Source organism: Symphalangus syndactylus, chromosome 6, assembly GCF_028878055.3.
Source record: "Symphalangus syndactylus isolate Jambi chromosome 6, NHGRI_mSymSyn1-v2.1_pri, whole genome shotgun sequence".
Taxonomy (NCBI): Eukaryota; Metazoa; Chordata; class Mammalia; order Primates; family Hylobatidae; genus Symphalangus; species Symphalangus syndactylus.
Window position 1 is genome coordinate 64,415,818 of NC_072428.2, and position 27,656 is coordinate 64,443,473.

The 27,656-nt window shown below is 36.6% G+C and overlaps 1 protein-coding gene and 1 long non-coding RNA gene across 22 annotated transcripts in view; one reads left to right on the forward strand and one right to left on the reverse strand.

The window, feature by feature from the left end:
- LOC134736906 (uncharacterized) lies at positions 1 to 27,308 on the forward strand. The gene is made up of 2 exons (XR_010121383.1): positions 1 to 74; positions 26,611 to 27,308. It is a non-coding gene; the product is annotated as an uncharacterized lncRNA (long non-coding RNA).
- Positions 1 to 27,656, reverse strand: part of DLG2 (discs large MAGUK scaffold protein 2) — a 2,194,174-nt gene that overhangs the window by 167,139 nt on the left and 1,999,379 nt on the right. For all 21 annotated transcript variants that reach the window (XM_055281255.2, XM_055281254.2, XM_055281252.2 and 18 more), the window contains one exon: positions 21,456 to 21,570. In XM_055281255.2, the coding sequence (XP_055137230.1) occupies positions 21,456 to 21,570 (115 nt within the window). The remainder of the gene's footprint in view (positions 1 to 21,455; positions 21,571 to 27,656) is intronic.

The following is a 27,656-nucleotide window of genomic DNA, read 5'->3' on the forward strand; positions in this document are numbered from 1 at the left end:
CAGAAAGACACAGCCTGCAGATACCTTGATTTTAATCCGGTGAGACGCACAGTGGACTTCTGACCTACAAAACTGTAAGATGATAATTATGTTTTATTATTATTATTATTATTATACTTTAAGTTTTAGGGTACATGTGCACAATGTGCACGTTTGTTACATATGTATCCATGTGCCATGTTGGTGTGCTGCACCCATTAACTCGTCATTTAGCATTAGGTATATCTTCTAATTCTGTCCCTTCTCCCTCCCACAACAGTCCCCGGAGTGTGATGTTCCCCTTCCTGTGTCCATGTGTTCTCATTGTTCAATTCCCACCTATGAGTGAGAACATGCAGTGTTTGGTTTTTTGTCCTTGTGATAGTTTACTGAGAATGATGGTTTCCAGTTTCATCCATGTCCCTACAAAGGACATGAACTCATCATTTTTTATGGCTGCATAGTATTCCATGGTGTATATGTGCCACATTTTCTTAATCCAGTCTATCATTGTTGGACATTTGGGTTGGCTAGAAAACCCCATTGTCTCAGCCTAAAATCTCCTTAAGCTGATAAGCAACTTCAGCAAAGTCTCAGGATACAAAATCAATGTGCAAAAATCACAAGCATTCTTATACACCAATAACAGACAGAGAGCCAAATCATGAGTGAACTCCCATTCACAATTGCTTCAAAGAGAATAAAATACCTAGGAATCCAACTTACAAGGGATGTGAAGGACCTCTTCAAGGAGAACTACAAACCACTGCTCAGTGAAATAAAAGAGGATACAAACAAATGGAAGAACATTCCATGCTCATGGGTAGGAAGAATCAATATTGTGAAAATGGCCATACTGCCCAAGGCAATTTATAGATGCAATGCCATCCCCATCAAGCTGCCAATGACTTTCTTCACAGAATTGGAAAAAACTACTTTAAAGTTCATATGGAATCAAAAAAGAGCCCGCATCGCCAAGTCAATCCTAAGCCAAAAGAACAAAGCTGGATGCATCACGCTACCTGACATCAAAGTATACTACAAGGCTACAGTAACCAAAACAGCATGGTACTGGTACCAAAACAGAGACATAGATCAATGGAACAGAACAGAGCCCTCAGAAATAATGCTGCATATCTACAACTATCTGATCTTTGACAAACCTGACAAAAACAAGCAATGGGATAAGGATTCCCTATTTAATAAATGGTGCTGGGAAAACTGGCTAGCGATACGTAGAAAGCTGAAACTAGATCCCTTCCTTACACCTTATATAAAAATTAATTCAAGATGGATTAAAGACTTACATGTTAGACCTAAAACCATAAAAACCCTAGAAGAAAACCTAGGCAATACCATTCAGGACATAGGCATGGGCAAGGACTTCATGTCTAAAACACCAAAAGCAATGGCAACAAAAGCCAAAATTGACAAATGGGATCTAATTAAACTAAAGAGCTTCTGCACAGCAAAAGAAACTACCATCGGAGTGAACAGGCAACCTAAAAAATGGGAGAAAATTTTTGCAACCTGCTCATCTGACAAAGGGCTAATATCCAGAATCTACAGTGAATTCAAACAAATTTACGAGAAAAAAATTATGTTTTTTTAAGCCATTAAGTTTGTGGTGATTTGTTTCTAGAGCAGCCTAGAAAACTAACATGCATATAGTAGTGTGTGTGTGCGTGTGTGTGTGTGTGTGCATGTGTGTGTGTGTGTGTCTGGCTTCTTGCACTCAATATTATATTTGCAAGATTCCTATCTGTTATTATTGATTTTCATTGTTGTGTATCATTCTTTTGTTCAAATATGCCACAATTTATTTACCTATTCTATTGTTGATGGACATTTGGTTATTCTCAGGTTTAGGCTATTACAAGCAATGCTGCCATGCACATCCTTGTATATATTTTTGTTGAACACATGTACTCATTACTATTGGGTATATACCTAAGGATAGATCATAGGGTATATGTTTGGCTCTGATAGATAATGACAAACAGTCTTCCAATGTGGTGGTTTACTTCCCATGAGCAATGTCTGAGACTCTCTACATGTTCACAAACACTTGGTATGAAGAGTCTTTAATTTTAGCCATTCTGGGAGTACCACCATTTCATGTGAATTGACCATTTTACATATTCTCTTTTAAGAAATGCCTGTTCAAGTCTTTTGTCCATTAAAAAAAAAAATTTTTTTTCTCAATGACTTGTAGCTGCTCTTTACATATTCTGAAGATAAATTTCTTTTCCAGATGTCTGGATTACAAATATCTTTTCCTGTGCTCTGTCTTGCCCCATTCTCTTCATGGTGTCTTTAGATGAAGAGAGGTTTGTATTTTAATGTAGTTCATCAACATTTTCCTTTATGATTAGTATGTTTTGTGCCTGTTTAAGACTTAATCTTTGCCTATCGTATACTTATGAAGTTATTTTTCAATATTATCTTCTAGACTTTTATTGTTTTACTTTTTATATTTTTATCTACAATCCATGTAGAAAGATTTTTGTGTATAGTGTGAGGTTGAGTCAAGAGCCATTTTAAAAAAAGTTGGCTATCCAACTGATGCAGTATCATTTACTAAAAAGATCATCTTTTTCCACTTCAAAGCAATTTTACTTTTGTTATAAAATCAAGAGGTTGTATGTGCGTGTTATTGTTTCTGCACTCTATTTTATTCCATTGGTCTACTTGTCTATACTTATACCAATTTCATACTGCCTGTAATTATGTAACCTCATAATAAACCCTAACATCATATATGTAAATTCTCTGACTTCATTTTTCTGTGTTTTGCCTATTGTTGGTCTTTTATATTTCCATATTAATATTAGAATCACTTTGTCAAATCTACCACCATCACCAGCAAATAAATAAAAAATATCTTCTGAGATGTTGATAGGAATTGCAGTGAATCAATATATCAGTTTGGGAGAACTGCAATCTTTGCCACATTGCATCTTCCTATTCATGAATAAGGTATACCCCACATTTATGAGTCTTCTTTTAATAACATTTGTGGCTTTTTGGTATAGTGGTGCTCTTTTGTTAGTTCTATTCCTATGACTTTAATGTTTTTCACTCCTACTGTCAATGATATGTTTAGTTTTCTTACTGTTTAGTATTGTTATATGGAAATACAACTGATTACTTTGATATTAACCTTGTTATCTAGTAAAATTGCTAAAGTTACTTTTTAATTATAGCCGTCTATCTAGTTATTTTGAATTTTAAACATACACAATTATGTTACCAGAAAATAAGGATCATTTTATTGTTTTCCTTCCAATCGTCTTACTTTTTCTTGCACCTCCATTTAATAGCAGTAGTGATAGAAGGGTAGAGTAGTGATAGAAGGTGTCTCATACCTGCTTCCAGGGAAAAAGCTTCCAAAATTTCATTATTAAGTATGGTGTTTAGGCTGGCTTCCTGGCTCACACCTGTAATCCCAGCACTTTGGGAGGATCACTTGTGGCCAGGAGTTAGAGACCAGCCTGACCAACATAGTGAAACTCCGTCTTTACTAAAAATACAAAAATTAGCCAAGCATGGTGGTGCATGCCTATAGTCCCAGGTACTCAGGAGGCTGAGGCATGAGAATCATTTGAATAGGGGAGGCAGAGGTTGCAGTGAGCCAAGATATCGGCACTACATTTCAGATTGTGTGACGGAGTGAGACTCTGTCTCAAAAAAAAGTATAATGTTTGCTTTTTATTAGATTTAGGAAGCCCATTATTTTTCAAGTTTTCTAAGAACTTTTGTTCACAGATGAGTTTTGAATTTTACTGAATGGTTTTCCTATAATATTTAGATGATCATCTGAATCTTATCTTTTATTCTGTTAATGTTGTGATTTTCTAATGTTAAAGCGGTCTTTCATTTCTGTAATAACTTCCAGCAGGTCATGATAATATTATTCTAAGTTTTGGGAAATATAGTCATTTAATATATAAAATATATCACTAGATATATAATATATATCACTAGATTTATTTTGCTAATATTTTATATTTTTAATTTGATGTTTATGAGGGAGATTGGAGTATACATTTCCTTTCTTACAATGACCTTGTTATGTTTCGGTATCACGGTGATGTTAACATTGTGAAAAGCTAGGAATTACCCTCTCTTTTCTAATTTCTGAAAGAGTTTGTATAAGATGCTAGGTGATTTACAAACATTATTCCTCATAAACTTTAAATGAGTATTTCTATTTTACCTATTTTATGGAAAAAGTGGAGGCCTAGAGGGAGAAGAAGTAAGTTACTAAGGTCATAAGAAAGGTGCTAAGTGGCCAAGCCAGGATTTAAGTGCAGGTATTTCTGACTCCAGAACCCAAGCTTTTGGCCTACTCCACTCTGCTGTGAACTCATAAATGCATGGCTGACTGAGTTAGAATTCTAGAGGACTTAACATTTCATTCTATGGTAGTGTATACTTCCTATGGAGGGGAAATATACTGCCAAAGCTAACAGCAACAAAAAAAAATACAGCTTTACTTTTGGAACCTACTGCAAGAGACTCCATCATAGTTAGCTTCTCAAATCTCCCCTATTTCCTACCCTCTGCATAGGTGTCAGGTCCTGGAGCAGAATTTGTGTTCACAATAATAGCTTATTATTTTCTTCTGTTTTTTTGCAACTAACTTTAGCTGGATCCTCAAGGACATGTCTGATTCATCTTTTTACCCCTGACAGCATCCTATGTAGTATTTTATAATTAATACTCACTGAAGAAAAACCTAAACCCATATCCATTCCATCATACTTGCTCTAAGGCAGTCAGAAGATCCTGCAATCCTCTTATCCTCTCTGTGTAGTATCCCGTAGCAGGAAACCTCATGCCTCTTTGCTAAGGATGCATCATCAACTAATGCATCCCATGGTTTACATATGAACTAGTACAACTTCATGTCAAAGATCTACTCACTGACCATCTTTAATGTCCTCATTTATTACTGAGGGAGTTGCACTATATATTAGATGACTATATTTCCCAAAACTTACAGAATTTGCTTGAACAATTTTAAGTACCTACAGGAATGAGAAAACATATATGAAATCAAGTACATCTAAGAAAATGTGGTATTTCTAGAAGCCATGGAAATTAAGGTTAAGAGCAGGTATTTGGCATAGGACAGAATTGAGTTTTTATCATGTTGTCCTTCTTTGCTGTGTAAATTTGGGTGATAACTTAAGCTCTCTAACCTTGGTTTCATTAACTGTAAAATGGGGATAGTAATGATGCTCCCTCATAGATACTATGAGAATTAAATGTTCACTGCCAACTCCTCATCCTCAGGATACTTGAATCTATGATGTAATCGAGGGCTCAGAAGAGGATTTGAGTGTGTTGTGGAGGTTGAAGTATCATGAGGGCCTCTATTTATGAGGAAAGGGGCAGGAACACAGAATTTTAGGAAGAGAGAAAAGTTATCTTATGAACAGCCAGCAATGGTGTTCATTCATCATAGGACTTTTAGGTGGAGAAACTCTCCACTCATCTGGATTTACAGCAACCAGAAACACAAGCAGAGACCCCTTCCTGATGATTGGCTAGGAACCCTCCTTAACAGAAAAAATAAGATGAAACTGGCTCCAAAGAAGCCACCGGAACTGGTAAAGAGGTTTGTCTAGAGTAAGAGCTACAAAGTTAATTTAAATGAGAATTAGATTTTCATGTTAGAGGGCATTAGAAGCTATTAAATACCCTGTTTGCTGCAAACTTCTACTCAGTTCACACCACATTTTCTCATTATTTTACCTGTGAAATCAGATAATTGTATTTTTTTTATATATATCTAAAAGTATGGAATCCTGAGTTTGAAAGGACATGTCTGCCTTTTAAGACAATTAAGGGGAAAAAGTACATGAGGTAAGCAATCTGGTTTGAAACAATGTAGAATATATAATGTTATAAAATATGATGAAAGATAATATAATGTGATGATATAAAAAATCTGTTTTTTTAAACACATAAAATTGTATGTATAAAACATAACTTTTTGCATATCAATTATATCTCAATAAAGCTGTCAAAATGTGGGTCTGTTTTTAAAATATAGAAAGAATGACAACTTTAAAAATGAAAAATAATTTTGATGATGAAAGATTCCTCTTTATCTTTTAATAAGTATCACTGAAAACATCAGCTTTTCACAGAAGATGGGTCTGGGCTTCTTATTTATTGAGAAAATGTCATAAAAGATGAAGAAAGCATATGTACACAAAGAAAAAGAAAATCTAAAAGATGTCTTTCTTTGTCAAGAAAAGGACAAAGTTAAAAAAAATGCATTCTTAAGGATCTTAGAATGATTTAGATCCAAAATACTCAAGATTAAGAATTAAACAACTTAGTCATCATGATGCTTACTTTAATTTTTTCAGCTATAAGGTAAGACTATATGGATAGAAAAAATATGGAGATCTATCTAGTGAGGTTTTAAAACGACAAATTTATAATATTTAGAGGACTTTTTCTGATGCTCAGATTATGTTCATGAGCTTCTTTTGGCATTAAAATGCCCTTTCTTCTAGAAAATGATGGCAATATTAAAAAGCAACCAATTCAAATATATATTATAATTTGCCTTTTTGTTTATTATTTTTAGAATTCTTACTCGGTGCAATTTAGTTGTCAATTCTCTATCAACTCCATGATTTTTTTTTCTTAATTGTAATGTTGCCAGTCAGGGGAATTTATGAATCTTGCACCCTCTGAATTTTGGCAATGACATATGGGAAGGACACAAGCATCGAACTGGTCCCATTGTTTTTCAAAGTCATCTGAGGCACTTTTATCCATTTTCTTTAAAATTTAGGCCTGAAGAGAAGGGCCAAGGGGCAGAAACTTTTGCAGAACAAGACCAAAGTGTCCTGCAGGTGCTAAATTAATGTGAAATGATGCCACTTAGCTTTTGAAAGATTTGCTTTAGTGATGACAGATGACTCAAAGTGGACCCTTGACAGTTTAGGGCAAGTGGGAATGTAGTTTCTCAAGCAGGAAGAGGGCTGGAAGAAAATGTTTCTACATATCATAAAAGCAGGCATATGCTTAATATGTATAAAATACTCTTTTAGAAAAAGAATAAGGCCTGAATCCTTGAAAATGTTCCCAGTGCTGATTTTGTGTTTCTTACCTCTACTATACTACATATTAAGGAAAATAATCATGCTTTCAGTTTTGAATGAAATGTCCTAAGTCGGGGGTCAACATGAATGGCTTCATGGGTATGAGACCTGTGTTCCACTGTCCCACATCTGGCATTATGCTCTGCTTTCACTGTCTTGCTACTAATTTTTTATTTTGATTGATTGATTGATTGATTGATTGAGACAGAGTCTTGCTCTGTCACCCAGGCTGGAGTTCAGTGGCAAGATCTCAGCTCACTGCAACCTCCACCTCCACGGCTCAAGCAATTCTCCTGCCTTAGCCTCCCAAATAGCTGGGATTACAGGTGTCCGCCACCACGCCAGGCTAATTTTTGTGTTGTTTTGTTTTGTTTTTGGTAGAGATGGGGTTTTGCCATGTTGCCCAGGCTGGTCTTGAACTCTTGACCTCAAGTTATCTGCCCACTCCATCCTCCCAAAATGCTGGGATTACAGGTGTGAGCCACCATGTCCGGCTTTGCTATTAATTTGTGAACAAGAATTGAGCATTTTCATTTTGCACCAGGCCCCTGCAAATTATGTAGCAGGTCCTGGGCAAGGCATTGTGTGATAGGCACTTCAACTGTGTTCTTTAATGTGGGAATTTATAGGCATAGAGCTATGCTGGCTGTAGAATCTATCCTGGAAGAAGAGAGGCAGGGACCTGGCTCATACAATTGTAATGATCACAACTCATCAGGGACTCTCTCAATTTAATCACAAATCCATATGCTCTGGGCATCTTCAAACTCAACTGTCCATTTGACATTTAATACAATGTATAAGTAGTTCTATTAAAACTCATGTCCTATGCAATGTGGCAGTACATAAAACACAAAGCAAACACTAGAAATATATATATGTGAGTTATATTTACACATCTTTAAAGAGAGGATAAGATTGAGTCAAGGACTCGGTGCTATTTTATACTTAGAGAAAAGAGCATATAGCTTAATATTTTGAATCTCAGATTCTTTGTCTGAAAACTATGGGAAAAATAATGCCTACTTACAGGCTGGGCACATTGGCTTATGCTTGTAATCCCAGCACTTTGGGAGGCCAAAGTGAGAGGATCATTTGAGCCCAGGAGTTTGAGACCAGCCAGGGCAAAACAGGGAAACGCTGTCTCTACAAAAAATAAACATTAGCAGGCATGGTGACACACACCTGTAGTCCCAGCTACTTGAGAGGGAGGTAGGAGGATAACTTGAACCTAGGAGGTTGAGGCTGCAGTGAGCCATGATTGTGCCACTCACTCCAGCCTGGGTGACAGAGCAAGACCCTGTCTCAAAAATAAATAAATAAATAAATAAATAAATAAATAAGTAAATAAATAAACCTATGTACAGACATATTGTATCAAATAAAATTAAATATGTGAAAACTGTTTAATAAAACCATATGAAACAATAGGTAGGCGGAATAGAATAGCATGCTTAGGTCCTAGTCCCAGTTTAGTCTCTTATGAGTAAAATTGAAATCTCATCTCAATATTTCTTCTCTGAAATGGAGATAATAATAAAACCTATCACACAGAGCTTTGTCAGAATTAAAATAATCTATGTAAGGGGCTTAGTCTGCCTCTCCACAGCCTTGTCAGCATCTATTATTTTTTGATTTTTTTTTAATAATATCCATTCTGGGTGGCGTGAGATGGTATATCATTGTAGTTTTGATTTGCATTTTTCTGAGGATTCGTGATGATGAACATTTTTCATATGTTTGTTGACCACTTGTGTGTCTTCTTTTGAGAAGTGTCTGTTCATGTTTTTTGCCCACTTTTTAATGGGGTCGTTTTTTGCTTTTTGAATTACTTAAATTCCTCATAGATTCTGGATATTAGACCTTTGTCAGATGCATAGTTTGCAAATATTTTCTCCCATTTAGGTGGTCTGTTTACTCTGTTGATAGTTTCTTTTGCTGTGCAGAAGCTTTTTAGTTTAATTAGGTACCACTTGTCAATCTTTGTTTATGCTACAATTGTTTTTGAGAACTTAGTCCTAAATTATTTCCAAAGACCAATGTCCAGAATGGCATTCCCTAGGTTTTCTTCTAGGATTCCCATAGTTTGAGGTCTCACATTTAAATCTCTAATCCAGCCAGGCATGGTGGCTCACGCCTATAATCTCAGCACTTTGGGAGGCTGAGGTGGGTGGATTAGTTGAGGTCAGGAGTTCGTGACCAGCCTGTCCAACATGGTGAAACCCTGTCTCTACCAAAATATACAAAAATTAGTCATGCATGGTAGCACGAATCTGTAGTCCCAGCTACTCAGGAGGATGATGTGAGAGAATCACTTGAACCTGGGAGGTTGCAGTGAGCTGAGATCACACCACTGCACTCCAGCCTGGGTGACAAAGTGAGACCCTATCTCAAAAATAAATAAATAAATAAGTGATTAATTATTTCATCCATCTTGAGTTAATTTTTGCATATGGTGCAAGGTAAGGGTCCCCTTTCATTCTGCATATGGCTACCACTGTCTAGAACCATTTATTGTATAGACAATCTTTTCTCCATTGCTTATTTTTGTCAACTTTGTTGAAGATCAGATGGCTGTAGATGTGTGGCTTTATCTGGGCTCTCTTTGCTGTACCATTGTTCTATGCATTTGTTTTTGTACCAGTACCATGCCATTTTAGTTAGTATAGTTTGAAGTTGGGTAACGTGATGCCTCCAGCTTTGTTCTTTTTGTTTAGAATTGGTTTGGCTATTCAGGATCTTTTTTGGTTCCACATAAATTTGAGTGTTTTTTCTAAGTCTGTGAAAAATGACATTGGTAGTTTGATGGTAACAGCGTTGAATCTGTAGATTGCTTTGGGCAGTATGGCCATTTTGACAATATTGATTCTTCCAATTAATGAGAATGGAGTGTTTTAAAATTTGTGTTGTCTATAACTTCTTTAACAGTGTTTTGTAGTTCTCCTTGCAGAAATCTTTTACCTCCTTGGTTAGATGTATTTCTAGGTTTTTTACTCTTTTTGGGCTATTGTAAATGGAATTGCATTCTTTATTTGGCTCTCAGCTTGAATGTTATTGGTGCTACTACAGAAATGCTGCTCATTTTTGTATATTGATTTTGTATTCTGAAACTTCATTGAAGTCATTCATCAGCTCCAAGAGCCTTTTGGTGGAGTCTTTAGGGTTTTCAAGGTATAGAATCATTTTCAGTGCAGAGATAAATTGGCTTCTTCTTTTCCTATTTGGATGCCTTTTATTTCTTTCTCATGCCTGATTACTCTGGCTAGGCCTTCCAGTACTATGTTGAATAGGAGTGGTAAGAATGGGCTTCCCTGTCTTTTTCCTGTCCTTAAGAGGAATGCTTCCAGCTTTTGCCTTTTCACTATGATGTTGGCTGTGGGTTTGTCATAGATGGCACTTATTATTTTGAGGTATGTTTCTTCTATGCCTAGTTTGTTGAGGGTTTTTATCATAAAGGAATATTGAACTTTAAAGTTTTTCCATGTCTATTGAGATCATCATTTGGTTTTTGTTTTTAATTCTCTTTATGTGGTGAATCACATTTATTGCTTTGCATATATCGAACCAACCTTGCATCCCAGGAATGACGCCTACTTGATGGTGGTGAATTAACTTTTTGATGTGTTGCTGGATTTGATTTGCTAGGATTTTGTTGAGGACTTTGGGTCTATGTTCATTAGGGATATAGTCCTGTGATTTTCTTTCTTTCCTTTTTTTTTTTTTCTTTTTTGCTGTATCTTTGTCAGGTTTTCGTATCAGGGTGACAATGGCTTTCTCAAATGAGATAAGGAAGAGTCCCTTCTCAGTTTTTTGGAATAGTTTCAGAAGAATTGGTTATCAGCTCTTCTTTGCACATCTGATAGAATTTGGCTGTGAATCCATCTGGTCCAGGGCTTTTTGTGGTTGCTAGGTTTTTAATTACTGATTCAATTTAAGAATTCAATATCATTCTGTTCAGTGTTTCAATTTTTTCTGATTCAATCTTAGAGGTTGTGTGTTTTGAGGACTTTATCCATTTCCTCTAACTTTCTAGTTTGTATGCACAGAAGCATTCATAATAGTCTCTGAGGATCTTTTGTATTTCTGTGGGATCAGTTGTAATGTCACCTATGTCGTTTCTGATTATGCTTATTTGGATCTTCTCTTTTTTTTTTTTTCTTCGTTAACTAGCTAGTGGTCTACTGATCTTATTTATTGGTTCAAAGAAACAACTTTTGGTTTTGTTGATTCTTTATATGGATTTTGGAGTCTCAATTTTGTTCAGTTTTTCTCCGATTTTAGTTATTTTTTTTCTTCTGCTAGCTTTGGGGTTTGTTCTTGTTTTCTAGTTCCTCTAGATGTATATTTAGATCTTTAATCTGAGATCTTTCTAAATTTTTGATGTAGGCATTTAGTGCTATAAGCTTTCCTCTTAACACTGCTTTTGTTGCATCCCAGAGATTTTTGTATATTGTATTTCTGATTTCATTTATTTCAAATTTTTTTTTATTTCTGCATTAATTTTGCTGTTTACCCAAAAGCCATTCAGGAGCAAGTTGTTTAATTGCCATGTAATCGTGTAGTTTTGAAAGATCTTCCTGGTAGTAATTACTATTTTTATTCCACTGTGGTCTGAAAGTATGGTTGGTAAGATCTCAATTTTTTTGAATTTATTGAGAATCACTTTATGGCTAAACTTGTGGTTAATCTTATAAGATGTTCCATATGCATATCAGAAGAATGTATATCCTGTGTTTGATGGGTGGAGTATTCTGTAGCTGTCCAATTGGTTCAGTCACATTGAAGTCAAGAATTAAATTTAAGTCAAATTTAAGTCCAGAATTTCTTTGTTAGTTTTTCTGCATCTATGATCTAATGCTGTCAATGGGGTGTTGAAGTCTCCAACTAACTATTATTGTGTGACTAAGTCTTTTCATAGGTCTAGAAGGTTTTATGAGTCTGGGTGCTCCAATGTCGGGTGTGTATATATTTAAGATAGTTAAGTCTTCTTGTTGCACTGAACTCTTTATCATTGTATACTATCCTTCTTTATCTTTTTTTTTTTCTGTTATTGGTTTAAAGTCTATTTTATTTGATATAAGAATAGTGACTCTGGTTAAATAATTTTTGAAAATTTAATCTGAGATGATTACCAAATAGAGTTGCATATTAATTTGATTAACAAGGGGCAAGAAGCCTAGTCAGTAAACCATTTGCAAGCCATGACATAATTAGGTAAAATGTTAAATACAGTTAAACTCTCTCCAATTTAGTGACATCTGTAATCCATTCATTTTAATTGATTCAGCAGTTACTATATGCCAGACTGTCCAGATGCAGAATTTAAGGAGATGAAATCTCCATCTTCGAGATACTGACAGTCCAATGGAGGGGGCAGATGAGTCAACAGACAGGAAAGAGCACGTGAAAACTGGAGGAGAGCTGTTTATGTGGTCCACAGGAAAACAGAGGAGCATGTGCTTGACTCCAGTGATCATTGGTGGCTCTCTTAATACTGTTTTCTATTTAATCATCATCTTTAACTGCTAATCAAAAAGTTCATTCCACAAGTATTTAAAGTTAATTTAAAGAAGTGTCAGACACTGTTCAAACACCGAGACTTAAGGACAAGTGATTTATGTCTATTTCCTTGTTCCCTTGAAACTAACCTAACCTACATGATTGGCAGTTGGGCAGGGGGAAGTGGGAAGCTCCCTCAATTTTTTCATGCCCTCCCCTCTCACCTATCCTCCTGTGAGCATTCTGTGTCTTACTTTTTACTGTTCTGTTCTCCTTTTTAGCTAGAGCTGTCAGGTTTGTTCTAGAAAGTAGTCATTTTGGGTTATGAGGCAAAGTACCTCCTGTGGAGATGAGAGATTTCTGGAAATAAGATTACCACGGGATTAGTGGAGAGGTAAGCAGAATCTAGGTTGTAGGAATGATCCGTGGTCTCCTTAATGGCAGAAAAGAAGTTTTATTAATATTTTTATTTCCAGAGTCTAGCAGAGTATGAGGTAGATGTCTGTGGCTCACAAAAGGTTTTCTGGATGAATCAATTAATGACAGGCCAACCATTAACAGTAATGAGATCTGGATTCTAGACCTTGAAGTAGAAGAATGGAGGAAAACATGATGGTCAATGGAAGAGTCACTCATGATAGTTTGGTCCCTCTTCCTACAGAAATATAAAAATTAAAAACCTTTTAAAATCAGGTAGCCTATGATTGCAGGGGAAAGAGGAAACTCCCAGATCCACAATAACTCCTCCTTCTTTCTATTTCTGGCATAAAATTAGCTGCCTAAAGACAAAGCCTTTTATTCCACAATGAAGGATACAACTAAAAATGCAAATCCCTAAAAGAGTAAGCATTATGCTAATGGGTCTCAAAATATAAAAGAAGAATCAAAATCTATTCTGCTTTAAAGAAGGCACCAGTTTAGGAGGCAGGCTGTAAGTATTTGATGCAATAAAAGGAACTCCCCTTTGCCTAACAAGTCCCATATAGCAGCCTCCTTCATACATTCAGTTTAACGTCATCCTAACAACAAGCCTGTGAACTAGGTACTATGTCCATTTTATAAATACGACACTCAAGTTTTAGCAAACAATAAGTTCTGCACAACTATCATTATCCATAATGATAAGTTATGAATTCCGGATGAGAAGCCAGATCTACTTGGAGGAAATCAGTACAAAGTATAAAACAGAACTTATATCATCAATATGAATTTAACCAGTGTCTTTACAAGTCTAGACTCTGTCCAGACTTCCTGCTTCATCCTGTTAAACTGTTTCGGGTACCTGATTATGTTCTCCTCCCAGTTACCTTTGCCCCCACTAAGATTTTAAGAGAGAAAAGTAATTCTGAATTCAAGAAGTTTCTATTTCCTATTCTGCTGCAACATATCATAGTCAATCTGTTTCTAAGTGAATAACTAATGATGTTGCTAAATAAGAATTATGAGGAAATGAATGTGTGCAATAAAAATACCACTGTCAGCTAGCCCTGTGCCAAGTACTGGGCAGGGGGGTGCACACAGCTGACTGTGGCATGTTCTCTGGGAAACAGCTAACATGTTGGGTCCAAGATTGGAGGGGAAGAAGACAAAAATGTGACTTATAACACAGTCCACAGATTTTAGGGCTTTGCCTTCAATGTTCTCAAGAAATCCATTGCTAAGTGAAGCTGGAAGCAGTTTGTACCACTGGAGTGAAGAATCCTGCCATTCCACACTCTTCTTTATCATCCCCAGGATAGTAACCAGCAGTTAAATGGGGCAGGAAGTAGAGTGAAAAGATATGTTTGCTACTATAGAGAAAAATAAATGACCACGGTGTCTTACCTACATGATGATGTAGCTTTTCCCTCCCACCAAAATCAATCAGGTGGGAACACCCTTCCCCCAGAATAAAAGCTCAAAGGCGAAATGTCTAGGATGGAATGTGTTTTCTTGAGACTGCCCTTGACAGAACTTCAAGCCTTAGTTCCCAGGAATAGAAAGACTAACTGTGTTGAGAATGACGTTGACCCTGGGCCCTTCCCTTACTTCAAGTTCTCTCACTAAGAGGGTATGGGCTGTGCGTACTTGTCTAAATTCACTATTAAATTAGGTCCCAATTTAAAGAGTTTGTCACACAGTTTAGCAAACAAATGAAACAGCCTGAAAGGCCTTGCAGCGCCACATATTTTCTGGAAACCCCAGTAGCAGCAGGTAAAGCCTGCATCCTGAGGATACGACCAGACTCGATGCACTTGGTGTCAGCCCAGCTGGTATTGGATTTCCATAGGATTGTTCAAATACCTTGGCTTATATTTTAATATTTTCTCTCACATTTGTATAGGAAAGATAGTCTTGGGATTAATTCGTTTAACAAATGTTTCCTAAGGAGAATTCTTTGTGCCAAGCACTGTGGCACAAAGCAGTAGAGCTATGAAACATCAAGACATTACTGGGATTTGCAGGTCCAGTATTGAATAATATTGATTCATTTCAAAACACTTTATCATAAATGCTTAACAAGGACCAGAGTAGTCACTATCTTAACAGGATACTGGCACACCGAATCCAGCAGCACATCAAAAAGCTTATACACCATGATCAAGTGGGCTTCATCCCTGGGATGCAAGGCTGGTTCAACATACGCAAATCAATAAATGTAATCCAGCATATAAACAGAACCAAAGACAAAAACCACATGATTATCTCAATAGATGCAGAAAAGGCCTTTGACAAAATTCAACAACGCTTCATGCTAAAAACTCTCAATAAATTAGGTATTGATGGGACCTATCTCAAAATAATAAGAGCTATCTATGACAAACCCACAGCCAATATCATACTGAATGGGCAAAAACTGGAAGCATTCCCTTTGAAAACTGGCAAAGACAGGGATGCCCTCTCTCACCACTCCTATTCAACACAGTGCTGGAAGTTCTAGCCAGGGCAATCAGGCAGGAGTTTCAAATATTAGTGGTCTTCTGGGCAAATTTCACTTCAGGAAGTCAATAGGCATGTTGTAAAAATCAAAATAGGATAATAATTGCAAGGCACATAACACATGGGGTATCAGAAAATGAATTACCATAATGGTCTGCATACTATTTGGATTGCCTATAGATCTAGACTGTGAGAAACTTGAGGAAAGGGGTTCTATGGTCTTATTCATCACAGTGCCCTTAACATCTACTACAGACTGGTACACTGCAAGTAAGTACAAACACCATATTTATTGAATGAAAGAATCAAGGCATGAAGGAATCAATGTATGAATGCCTTAGGTTAAATGACGGGCAAGAAGCTGACCTGAGTGGGTTTGTCATATTACATAGCCTTTGAGGCAAAAACTGTCTCAGGTAATAGCAACTTTGAGTAACGTATAGACTTAGAACCACTGTAAAAGAAATAAGACTTTGAAATTCAGAACGAAACTATGAGCAGAGGGCTGGAAAGGGGTGAAGAATGCCGAGGGGAAATAGAAGAAATCATGTGGTTAGGAAGACTGATAACATATATGAAGACTTGGAATGGCTACTGTATATGCAGTGGTTCTTTCTATCATGTGGCTTCTACTGAATTCTTTTCAGGTTCTACCTCTGGGTAGAGCCTTGTTTGGATGAGAAATGCTGATGAGTTGACAGAGCTGAGCATTCTGGAGCCATGGAATGCTGGCCATCTCCTTCAGGTTTCATGGGGTCCAGAAGAGCAAAAATCTAAAAGTCATCAGAAAGTCTGTCCTTCTTCCTTTGCTGAAGGCAAGCAACGGGATGAGAAAGGCTTATCTCACTGCTGAGAAAACAGCGTCTGAGTCACAACCAATTCTGTGGTCTCTCTGTCTGACAGGGAAAAGGTGGCTTCATAATAAATGATGAATATTACCAACATTTATCAACTACTTCCCATGTGCCAGATATCTAAATTCACTATTTTATTTAATCCTCACAACCACTTTATGGTATCCTATTACTATACTCATCTTCACAGACAAAGAAAATAAGCCCAGAGAGACTGATTCATCCGTGGTCACAGAGCTAGGATGTGGCAGAACCATGATTCACATGTTTTTCTATCTGGCAGAATCTAGCAACTGTGTGCTTAAATGCTGCTCTGCAATGTCTCACAAATAGGATCTGAATGTCCATGCTCATGTTGTCTAGCTATGTGATCTTGGGGGAATCATTTAACTTCTCTGAGTTTCAGTTTCTTCATCTATAAAATGGAGGCAATATTCCCTGAATCATAGGGTTTTGGGGAGAATTCTATGGGATAACACATGTAAAACAATAGAATAATGGTTGATCCATAGAAAATGTCTGACAAATTCTTCCCTCTATTTCTACTTCCTCATCTGTGTCAGGGATAACTGCCTTCCAAGTTGGCTACACCACCAAGGGTCTAAGGATCCTCAATATGTTTAATATAAGGTAGTAAAGACACTCTCTTTTGTTTGTCTGTGTACCATGTTATCTGCCTGGAATGTTCCCTCTTGTCTACTCCATCTGTAAGCCATAAATCATGACCCATTAGTGAGTTATTAAATCAAGTTAATGAGCTATGATCTCCATTTTTTAAAAAGGAGAGAAACAGAATGGAAAATAACAAAGTACACTGTATACAAAAAGTGTTACTACTATTTAACAAAAATGTTCTTTCTGTTTTTTGTGTGTATGTATTTACTGGGTCAGGATAAATAATGTACTTCTTACTTTGCTTCTAAATATTTGAAAGGCTCTTGGTTACCTCATATAAGAGCTTCAAGAATTATTTAGATATCCTTCCATGGAAGCAATCAAGATTCCAGGCCTTTCTAGAGCTAACAGATCTTTTCATATCACATTGCATTTAATTATCTTCCCTTCGTCTGTCTTCCCCAGCAGACATAAGTGTTTTGCAGACAGGAAACATGACGGTTACTGCTGCGTCCTCAGTGTCCATTATAGGTCCTGGCACATAATATACACTCAAAAAATGTTTGACGACGGTCTGAATAAATCACAGCAACTGTTTCTTAAGTCCACATTCAAAACTCAGAGGTTATTTGCTTGAACTCTCAAAATCGATATCTTTCATTAACAAGTGAACAGGGCTGAGTTTTTCTTTTACGTTCTTTCTGTGACCTTTTTCTCCTTCCCCTTGGTGGAATGATTTGCTTTTTTTCCTTGCCCTCCCCATTCTCCCAGCATCCTGGGTACTCTAACTTTCCTTTTATCAAAACAAAGGATTGTTCTTTAGAAATTTGCACTTTTGTATAAATTTAATCCCCTATATCTTTGGCTTCTCCTAGTAGCATTTATACAAAAGGTGCATCCCTGTTAGTAGCAGGAAAAAGCTTGTTCTTTCTTTATCATACCAGTTTTTATCAGCTAATAGATAAGAAGAGAAAAGGATATTTTAGAGGTAGGGAGATCTTCATGAGCTCATAAACTCACTCCTCCAAGGCAGTGAACGAGAGACTCAAAATACATGCAATAAAATTCATATTCCAGTAGCTCAGGAGCCTAAATGCATCTATGTTTGAAGAATTGGGCAGCATTTTGAAAAACATTTTATTCATATTTGTAACTTTATTTACTTTTAAATGAACTACATGTTTCACAATATCTTACTGCTATGTGTTTCACAATGCAGGAAATATACAAGTAGCATATTAAATCAAACATACCCAAATCATTCCCATAGAACATGAACAGTTAACATTAGCAATAATCAATTCCACTTGCACAGCACCACTAAAGTACTTCAAGCACTTCACACAAAAGATTAAAGGAAAAAAATTATAACTAGATTAGAAAATAGAGAGGGTTGGCTCATGTTTAAAATACTGCCTGGCTCAGAGAGTGCTGGTTACCACTCCCTTCAAAATTTCAGGTAAACGAATTGCTACCACCTGGGAAGATCATTGCTAGTGGGGAAATAAAGGCAGCTTCTGCAAGACCCCAGGAAGGTACATTCTCTCTGACACCACCAGGACCAGGGCTAGAGTTGGGAGCATGCGTGTGAACATGCGTGTGTGTGTGTGTGTGTGTAGGGTATGGGAGGTAAATCCAAGGGGAAGAATGGTTTTTCGGTGCAAGCAAATATTTTACTAAGTCAGCTAAATTGTTTCTCACAGAACAAAGAAGGTGCTTGCTTTCTGATTTAGGTTTTGGCTTCATAGAAAACTATAAATAATACCAAAGAAATCCCACAATCCTACAGCACAGTTTATCCTGTGCAAAAACCCCAAAGACATTTGTGTTAGAATTTCTCCTCTCCTTATTCCTTAATCAAAGAGTCCAGCACTGTGCTGACAGAAGCAGATTGGGAATCACAGCTAAAGTGTATTCAACAGCTGACACCACATAAACTAAGCCCTTAGGGAGGCAGAGTGATGTGGGAAGAAGTATGGGACTGGGGGTAGGAGAGCTGATTCTGCCACAAATAGCTGTGGGATCCCAAGCAAGTCTCTGTCTCTGTTCTCCTCGGGCCTCAGTTTCCTCTTCTGCAAATTAAGCAGAGGGCCCAATGATAGCTAAGGTTCCTTCTAGCCCTAGAATTACATAAAGCTAAGCAAAGTGAGGAGAATAACACCATTTTCAGGATGTTATTCTCAGATTTGAGACATCCTCTTATATTTATATAATCAGAGAAACCCTGCTAGTAATTTATTCTGAGAGAGCAAGTAGTTGACTTTCTAAAATAAGCACAACTGACCATGGTCCTATACCAACACTCCAGACAAAGCAAGCATCTGTATGAAGATCCTGTAGCCAAAATTAGTATTAAAAAAAGTACAAAGTACAAACTTGTTGAATCCTTTTTGGTAAGAATTTCACTTAGGCCTTGCTTCTTGCTTTTTTTTTTTTTTTTGGTTTGTTTTATCACTTTTCATGAGATTAAGGCCAGGGGGCTCTTGTAAGTTCTTTCTTTCTGATTCGCTGATATGACTATATGCATGGCCCATATTTCTTCTAATTCTATGTCTCTTAGAGTCATTTAGATGTTAAAGTCAGCCCTCTAGGTAAAAAATAAGTAGTAATAATTGAACATTTGGAAACTAAATACCATATTTGTATATTACAGAGATTTCATTTGGGGACTTTCTTATGAAGTGTCAAGTATTTTTGAGTCTCATTAAAAAGAGGTTTCTCCTTTCAATACAATCTCCAACCATTACTTTGTTACTCTAAGTCTTTGTCTCTTCTGTATGTTATACTTTTATTTATGATTTTAGAGAATAAAGATTTGAATCTACTACTCTTTCAAATAAGTGTATTAGTTTTATATAATATCATATCACTTCATTTAATTTTCTTAATCTTCCACAACTTAATAGCTATTAGCAATATATTTCAGCAAATTTCTTCTAGTATCTGAACAATTTATGCATTGTACCTCTTAATAAGATACTTGGTAATTTTCCCTCTGAGCTTTATTTTATATAACCATTTCAGTTACACTAACTGATTTAGTTCTATCCTATTAACCCAGCTGACTTCTTCCAATTTGCTACCAGGGACTAAAACATTTCAAAATTTAAAAATATTTTGTAGCATGTAGACCAGCAATACAACATAAGAGAGAAGAAGAACCACAAATGGAGCTTGTTAACTTTCCATCGTATTTGTAATGCCACTAAAAGACATGTTCTAGGGTGTTTCTGAACAGTCACAGATTACAATTAAGGGTATCAAAATAATCTTTTGAAATGGAGTTGGCCAAATTCGAAGGGTTAATAACTTGTTTATCTTAATCTCAGGGCTTCCCTGGAATAAGAAGGGACTCTAGGCTTATCAGTTCAGTCGGGAAATTAAGCCCTATGAGAGAGAACCTGTGCCTTCTAGAATCCCACTCCCTTCTTAGCCCTGCTGTGAATACCAAATACACACAAAACTTTAGAGCCAAAGTGGAACCAACAACAAAAGTTCAACTCAAGTATGTAAATTAGTATCTATAACATATACGTCATGCCTAAAATTTCAGGTAAGAAGGATATGACCTCAGGTTGGAGTCAGATTGAATTCAGGCCAGAGTGGGGAGTAGAGAATACAATAAGAATGGGCATGGTTCTTCCATATGGTACATAGACTCATGTTGCCCATTAATTAGGCATCGCTTTCTTCCTTTTGCCTGTTAGTACTTATATATTTTTAAAAGTACAGTCATCACTGATTAAGTTTGGAAGTAATACAGGAAGCTTGTCTTGGAAGAGGAGCATGTTATAGTTGAGTGTTGATGGATCTTACTCAAGAGGTAGCTACTAGGATGAAAGACTGGAAAGCATTTCACATTCAATCAATCATTTATCTTTTTCTGGTAAATTAATGAGTTTTGTCAGACAAGGAACAAGTAATTTTATGGTCTGAGAAAAAAATTGGTAGCAAGATGACACAGAAGGAAGTCTTTCTGCCAAAACTTGTTAGAGAAAAGCACATAACTCTTTAGAAGAATGCTGTGGATTTTAAATTGATGCACTAAATAAAGTTAATGCAAGCAATATCAGGCAGGTGAGGAGATAATACAGGAATATTTTCTTTTCACACTGATGGTAAGCAAATGTCCAAGGGTTTGGTCCACATATGCCATTTAAGATTTATTAGAAATGAAAGTGTTTCTTCTCATTATTTTTATTGCAACCTATGCTGAGCACTTTATCCTGGATCATAACATTGCCAAAGAATAACTTGATAAAAGCAGGCACCTTTAACTAATTTAATCTAATAACATTTCAAACATTTATTCCAAATGCTTAAACATAAGGTCTTTCAGTAGTGTACTGATGAACACGGGTTAAGTAGGACACATGTTCTGTTGCTACATGGTGTTGCCTTTGTTTTCTCAAGTTGAATTGCTCACAAAGTGCAGATAGAGAAATACTCCATTGCCTACCTGACGTAGAGGGAGCGTTTCTGATTGGTTCGCAGGGATCCGGACCCGGAGCTCATGCTGTGGTTCATCATCTGCTCTCGTAGGTCATGGATTTTGGCCTCAAATCGAGCGTAATCTGGGAATGAAAACAAAGGTAGCAAATTTGGCTCTATGCCTTCAAGAGTTAGAAATGCTGCACAGCCCAGGCAGCCCCTCACCCACGTTGTTGGTTCCTTTGCCAAACAATGGGGAAATGCATAACTCAAGGGTATGCCTGTTTGCTATTATTTATTCACAGACATTTATAAGAGGAAAATGATAAATCAGTTATTTCCCAAAAGGTACCTAGAAAACACACCACCATCAAATTCCCAACTTGTAATAAGTCCATGGGGGCTGGGAGAGGGAGGATGGGGGATCATAGCAAGGGAGGGAGGTAGATGTGGTTATAAACAGGCAACGTAAAGTATCCTTGTGGTGATGGAAATGTTCTCTATCTTGCCTGTAGTGGTGGATATTGGTAACCGCACGTGTGATAAAATTACACAGAACAAAACACACACACACACACACACACACAAACTGGGGAAAATCTGAATAATATCGATGAATTGTGTCAATGTGAATGTCCTAGTTGTGATAATATGCAATAGTTTTGCAAAATGTTACTATTGGGAGAAACTGAGTAAAGTAGTTATTTCTTACAGCTGCTTGGGAATCTATAGTTACCTCAAAAACAAAAAGCAAAGAAACAAAAACTCCATGGGAATCCCAACTCAATGGGGTATTGAGGAAAGACTCTAGTTACTCTCAGCCTGATAGAACTGACAATCAAGAGTTTGGTGATGAATTGTGTAAGAAATGTCATTTAATTTAACTGTTTTGTTAGGGGGTGGGGGTCTGCTAGAATTTGACCACTTGGGATCATACCTCAATTTTGTCCTATAGCTTTGCCCACATGCCAAATTTTAGAAATTTTCAAACATTAAAAATTACGGGTATAAAAAAATCAAAGACATGTATATATTATACCATTGCTATCGTTTCACAGAAAAAAAATATTTTTGGCATGTCAACCCAATAAAAATACAGAAAGAATAGGTTCTAAGGTACTTATTAACACAATGAACATGTAAAAAGAAACGGCTTTTGATGTTTCAATATATTTTATCATAACCTAGAAACTTCTATCATTTCCTTGGCAAAACAATGTCTTGCTTTAGAAAATTCAGCAGGCTTAACTTACCCACAAATAAACTTAAAAATGTTAATTGAAATTATAAATGGTTCTTTTAATTACAAAGAAACTCACCATGAAGAATTTTAATAGAGTAAATCAGTACATTTCAGAAAACAATTTGATTTTCAATTCAATTTATTCACAACTTTAATAAAACAAGGATGAATGAATATAATAAAAGATGATCTACTTACAGAGTGTTTCAAATTCTTTATAAGAAAAAGTTCTATAAAATGTAATTTCATTTCAACTTACTGGATATGTATTGATTAATGTAGGGATAGCTTCTCTAAAAGATTTGACCTTAGTTTTCAGCAATAAATAGATAACAGGAAAATAAACTGAATCTTAAATATTTCTCAAGTTTAGTACACAACAGATAAAGCTGTAATAGTTGGCTGGAAATTTCTGGTGCATAAGCAAAGTCTGGTATTATCCAGATTTGGAAGGCTTCCTGCTCATGCTTAGCTTTGAATAATTAAGTCCTAAATGATTAAATAAGCAGAACACATATTTAACAACATATTTAAGGTAAAGATCTATTGACTATAATTTAGGAAAATGTATTTCATTTTATAGCGAGAGAAAACAATTATTTATAAACATCAATATGATACTGTATGCAGGCCAGGCGTGGTGACACACACATATAGTCCCAGCTATTTGGGAGATTGAGGCAGGAGAATCACTTGAGCCCAGGATTTCAGTGACTTATGATCTCACCACGGCACTCCAGCTTGGGTGACAAAGAGAGACTCTGTCTTTATTTAAAATTTAAAAAATAAAGATACGATACTGTATGCAGATTTAAATCATTTTGAGCAAGTCGTATTTTCTTGCCACCTTGGAAGAGTCAATTAACATTTATTGCTGGCCACATGGCAGACAATATGCTCAATGCTTCATGGGCATTATCTCATTACTTTTTTAAATTACAAAACGAAGTCTATGGATGTTGAAAATTTTGAAATATATAGAAAAACACAGGATAAAAATTGAGAGGCTCTCGTCTCTTCTGCCTTCCCTTACCTTCTCTCTCACTGCTCTCTTTCCCTACAGCTTACCCTAGTGGTACATGTATGGTTGTGTGCTGGATATATATGTGTGTGTTTGTGGATAGCTGTGTGTGTACATACACACATACCCATACAAACAAGACCATAGCTATTTATTGTATTGAGACTTTTTCCCCGTTTTTAATAGTGTGATTTGGATATTTTCCTGCCTTCAACCAAATACATAAATATCATTTTTCTTAACACTCTTAATACTCTATTCCACAGTTTAGACTGTATTGAACAACTCCCTTATCATTAGATATTTAGGTTTGTCCAGCTTTTTGCTATCATAAACAGGGATCTTGGTGTATGTGTGCATGTTGACAGCAGGTTAGTAGAACACCAGAATTGGAACTACTGGTCAAACCTTTGCACAAAAATCATACAGCCTCTAATAGCATTTCCCAGAGAAGAAAATGGCCTTGTCTGGAACACAGATCAAGAATTCTTAATTTTTTCTGATCCATGCTTTACATTGCCACTTGATAAATACTACATGTCACCTCTGAGTACCACTAAATCTCCCATCTAGAGAGATGGGACACTCTCCTTTATACCTTTGATGACTTTACTACCCATGATAAAAGCAGGAGATCCCACCTTCCAGCTGCCCCTTCTTAAACATCTAACTCTGTGCAAGTCCCAACCCTCATTTAATCACTTTGCCACTTCATTGTATGCATCACACCAACTTGCAGTTATTTGTACAGTTGTTCATCTTCCATTAGACAGAGCCCTCTGAGGGCAGGAAATATTTTTCATTCTTCTTGGAACTTCCTTTTCCTAACATAGTGTCTGAGATGCTCAATAAACTTTTGAGTGAATAAAAAATAAATGAGGAAGTAGAATACCTAGATGAATTCAGTTATAAAATGGCTCCAGGTACTGAAATTGTCCATTTTCATTTTTATGTCTTTGCAATAAGAAAGATGAACACGCATCTCCCCTAGTACTACTTTTTTCAAAACTAAATATTCTAATTCCAAGGCTTTATTTCTGTCAAATCACTACCACTTCCAAATTCTTCTGCTATTTTTATTGTTCTCTAGGATCTCTCCATCAAAATCATGTCGTACATTGGAAACAATTCTGACATTTCATCTATATACAATCAACACTTTGTTACGCTCTTGTAGCTGCCACTTTTTTTATAACACAATAAGATACTTGCCTTAATAATAAATTATATTTGCCTTACAGTATGGCTTATTAGATACCCAAAATGTTCTCTGCCATGCTTTCGAAATGTTTTGACTGCATGACATTCTATGGTGTTAAAAGTCCCCAATATGAATGATTTATACTGCATTTGCCTTAATTGGAATCTTTCCTGTTTTCATCTTTCCTACTTTGACAGTCATCTTAATGTAAATCCTGTGTCAGAGGTGCTTATCTGTCTCTTTGCTACTTTTCTTTGAAAACTAAACATAAACACAAGAAATTTCACACAGTAAAACTAGTAAGATCTGGGTTTATAAATATAAATGGTGTGTCTATGGTGGCAGAGCTCTGTCTCCAACTTCTTGGAGATAAACAAGTTTATAGTTAGAAACGCTCTAGAACTAAACAGGAAACCTGCTACACAAATTGTGAAATGTAAGTCTTTATGTTTTATAGAAGTACTGAAATTGTATTTCTCAACAAGTTAAAACAGAAAAACCTAACACTACCATATCCATTAAATATTAATTCACTCTTCCTCGAATGTTTTACTCATATCTATGCCTGTCCCTTTGGAACATTTTTCAGTCAAATTCATAACATTGTCTTGATTCCAAGCCTCAGGAGAACATTTGAATGAAATTTTCAAATGCTTCAATCTTTATATCATCCAACGTGGAATTCATGTTTACTGAGCACCTGCAATGAGCTAGGATCTGTACTACATACTTTAAAAAATATATTATTTTTCCTAAGAAAGTTCTGAGGTACATATATTATTTTACAGATGAGGAAACAGAGGTTCAGAGAGGTTAACTAACTTCACGAAAGTCATAGAGCTACTAGGTAACAGGGCTCCTTGGACATGGAGCTAGGATTCAACCCTGGATCGCTGTGAAGCCATTTTGTTTCCATGACATCATGACATCAGTTATAACACCACAATTGTTTAGAATGTAAGGCTTGTTGAGAATGTAAGGCCTCCTCAATTCTCCATCCTTCCCCTCTTGACATCTTGCTCTTCTTCCCTTCATCTATTGCGTTAGTCAGGTGCATGCTGGTCTTCCCTCTATCAAACTGTAAGCTACTTGGAGACTTGGGATGCCTCACTCATCTCTATTCCCAAACCTCAGGGTCTATCATTCTATCTTCTGTATAGACAGGACTTTCATAGTTTTGAACAAGTCAGAACCTGAAAGAATTTGCTTCCAGAATAGGACACTGACAGGAAAATTAAGCATGATCATGCCGAGGTATAAAACAATATTAAAATTGCAGTACTTTCTTCTGTCCTGCTTTGCATGAAATAGGTGTCTGGTAAATGCTTTTTAAATTACAAGTTATTTTATGTTTTTTGGGGATTTTCTTCTGTAACAAGAAGCAAACCACTGAAACCCAACTCCTGAGCTAAGCAAACACTTTAGAGGAGCTTCATGAAACATTACCTCCAGCTAGTTCTTTCCCCACCTCTATGTATGATAACCCATTTTTTCCTCCACATTTTTGAGTATGTAAAGCCAGTTGTTCCTGACTAGGTGCATTTAATTTGAGGTTCTGGCGTTTGTTTTCACTTGAACCAGATGGACGATAATAGTAGAAAGTGTACAAGATTTGGGTTATGTAGATGGAGTCAAAATCCTGGTTGTGCCACTAAATAGCTACACATTACTGTGAAAGTTATTAACCTTTCTGTGCTTAATTTTCTCAAATAAAATAGGAATAAGAATTGGACCTACCTCAAGATCTGTTGAGAAGATTATGAGAGAGCTGATGGATCTAAAAGATTGGTGCTTGGTAATGACTGTCAATTCTTTCTATTACTTCTGTGTGTAATCCATCACCTATCCTTGTTCAACACTTGTGAAAATTGCAACCCCTTTCTGTACTGAGTAACATGGAAACCTGTGTCTGCTCCTACAGCCCCCTGTTACAGCCTCCCTCTACCTGTTATGAATTGATGTCTTCACCAGGTCAAATAGGAATGAGCCACAGATGGCCATACTTTGGGACACCTGCCATCAGGTGGAACTTCTCATCTGCCAGGCAACCACTCAGGGTACTCTCAGAAGTTCATAGTGACTTGGAGTCCAGGAGAATAATGTCCAATTCCAAAGCTGCTGCTGTTTTCAGGAATATCAGTGACTTCATTCATTAGTATTGTCTCAAGGCCTTGAGCTACTGATGGACACTTGGATGGAGCAAGGTCATAGGTGTGAACACCACAAACTACACAGTGAGGGGGGCTCTGCCATACACTTGTTTGCAATTTGTTAAGGGTGAGTAAGGTGACTCAGAATGCAAATCTACCATTCACACAGAAAAGGAGGCATTGCCTCCTGTAAGAAGGCTGGCATTGTTTAATGCAGTAGGATTAATCTGCATTGATTAAAACTGCCCAGCTGCTCATGTCTTCAAGACTCAGGTGGCTTATTTTGGTTCTGAGATAAGAAAACAATACACTCAGTGGGTTAGGCAATAGCATGAGGCCATGGCCTGCCCTCCCCCTTTCCCAAGTGAGATGGTGGGCAGCATGCCACCCGACGAGTCACGACCTCATCCAGTGGTCTCAGGATTGCCAGACAAGAGGAAGCCATGAACGGAGGGAACAGGGTTAGAAACTCTACGTTATGGCTGCATAGTATTCCATGGTGTATATGTGCCACATTTTCTTAAACCAGCCTATCATTGTTGGACATTTGGGTTGGTTCCAAGTCTTTGCTATTGTGAATAATAAAAAATGATGAGTTCATGTCCTTCGTAGGG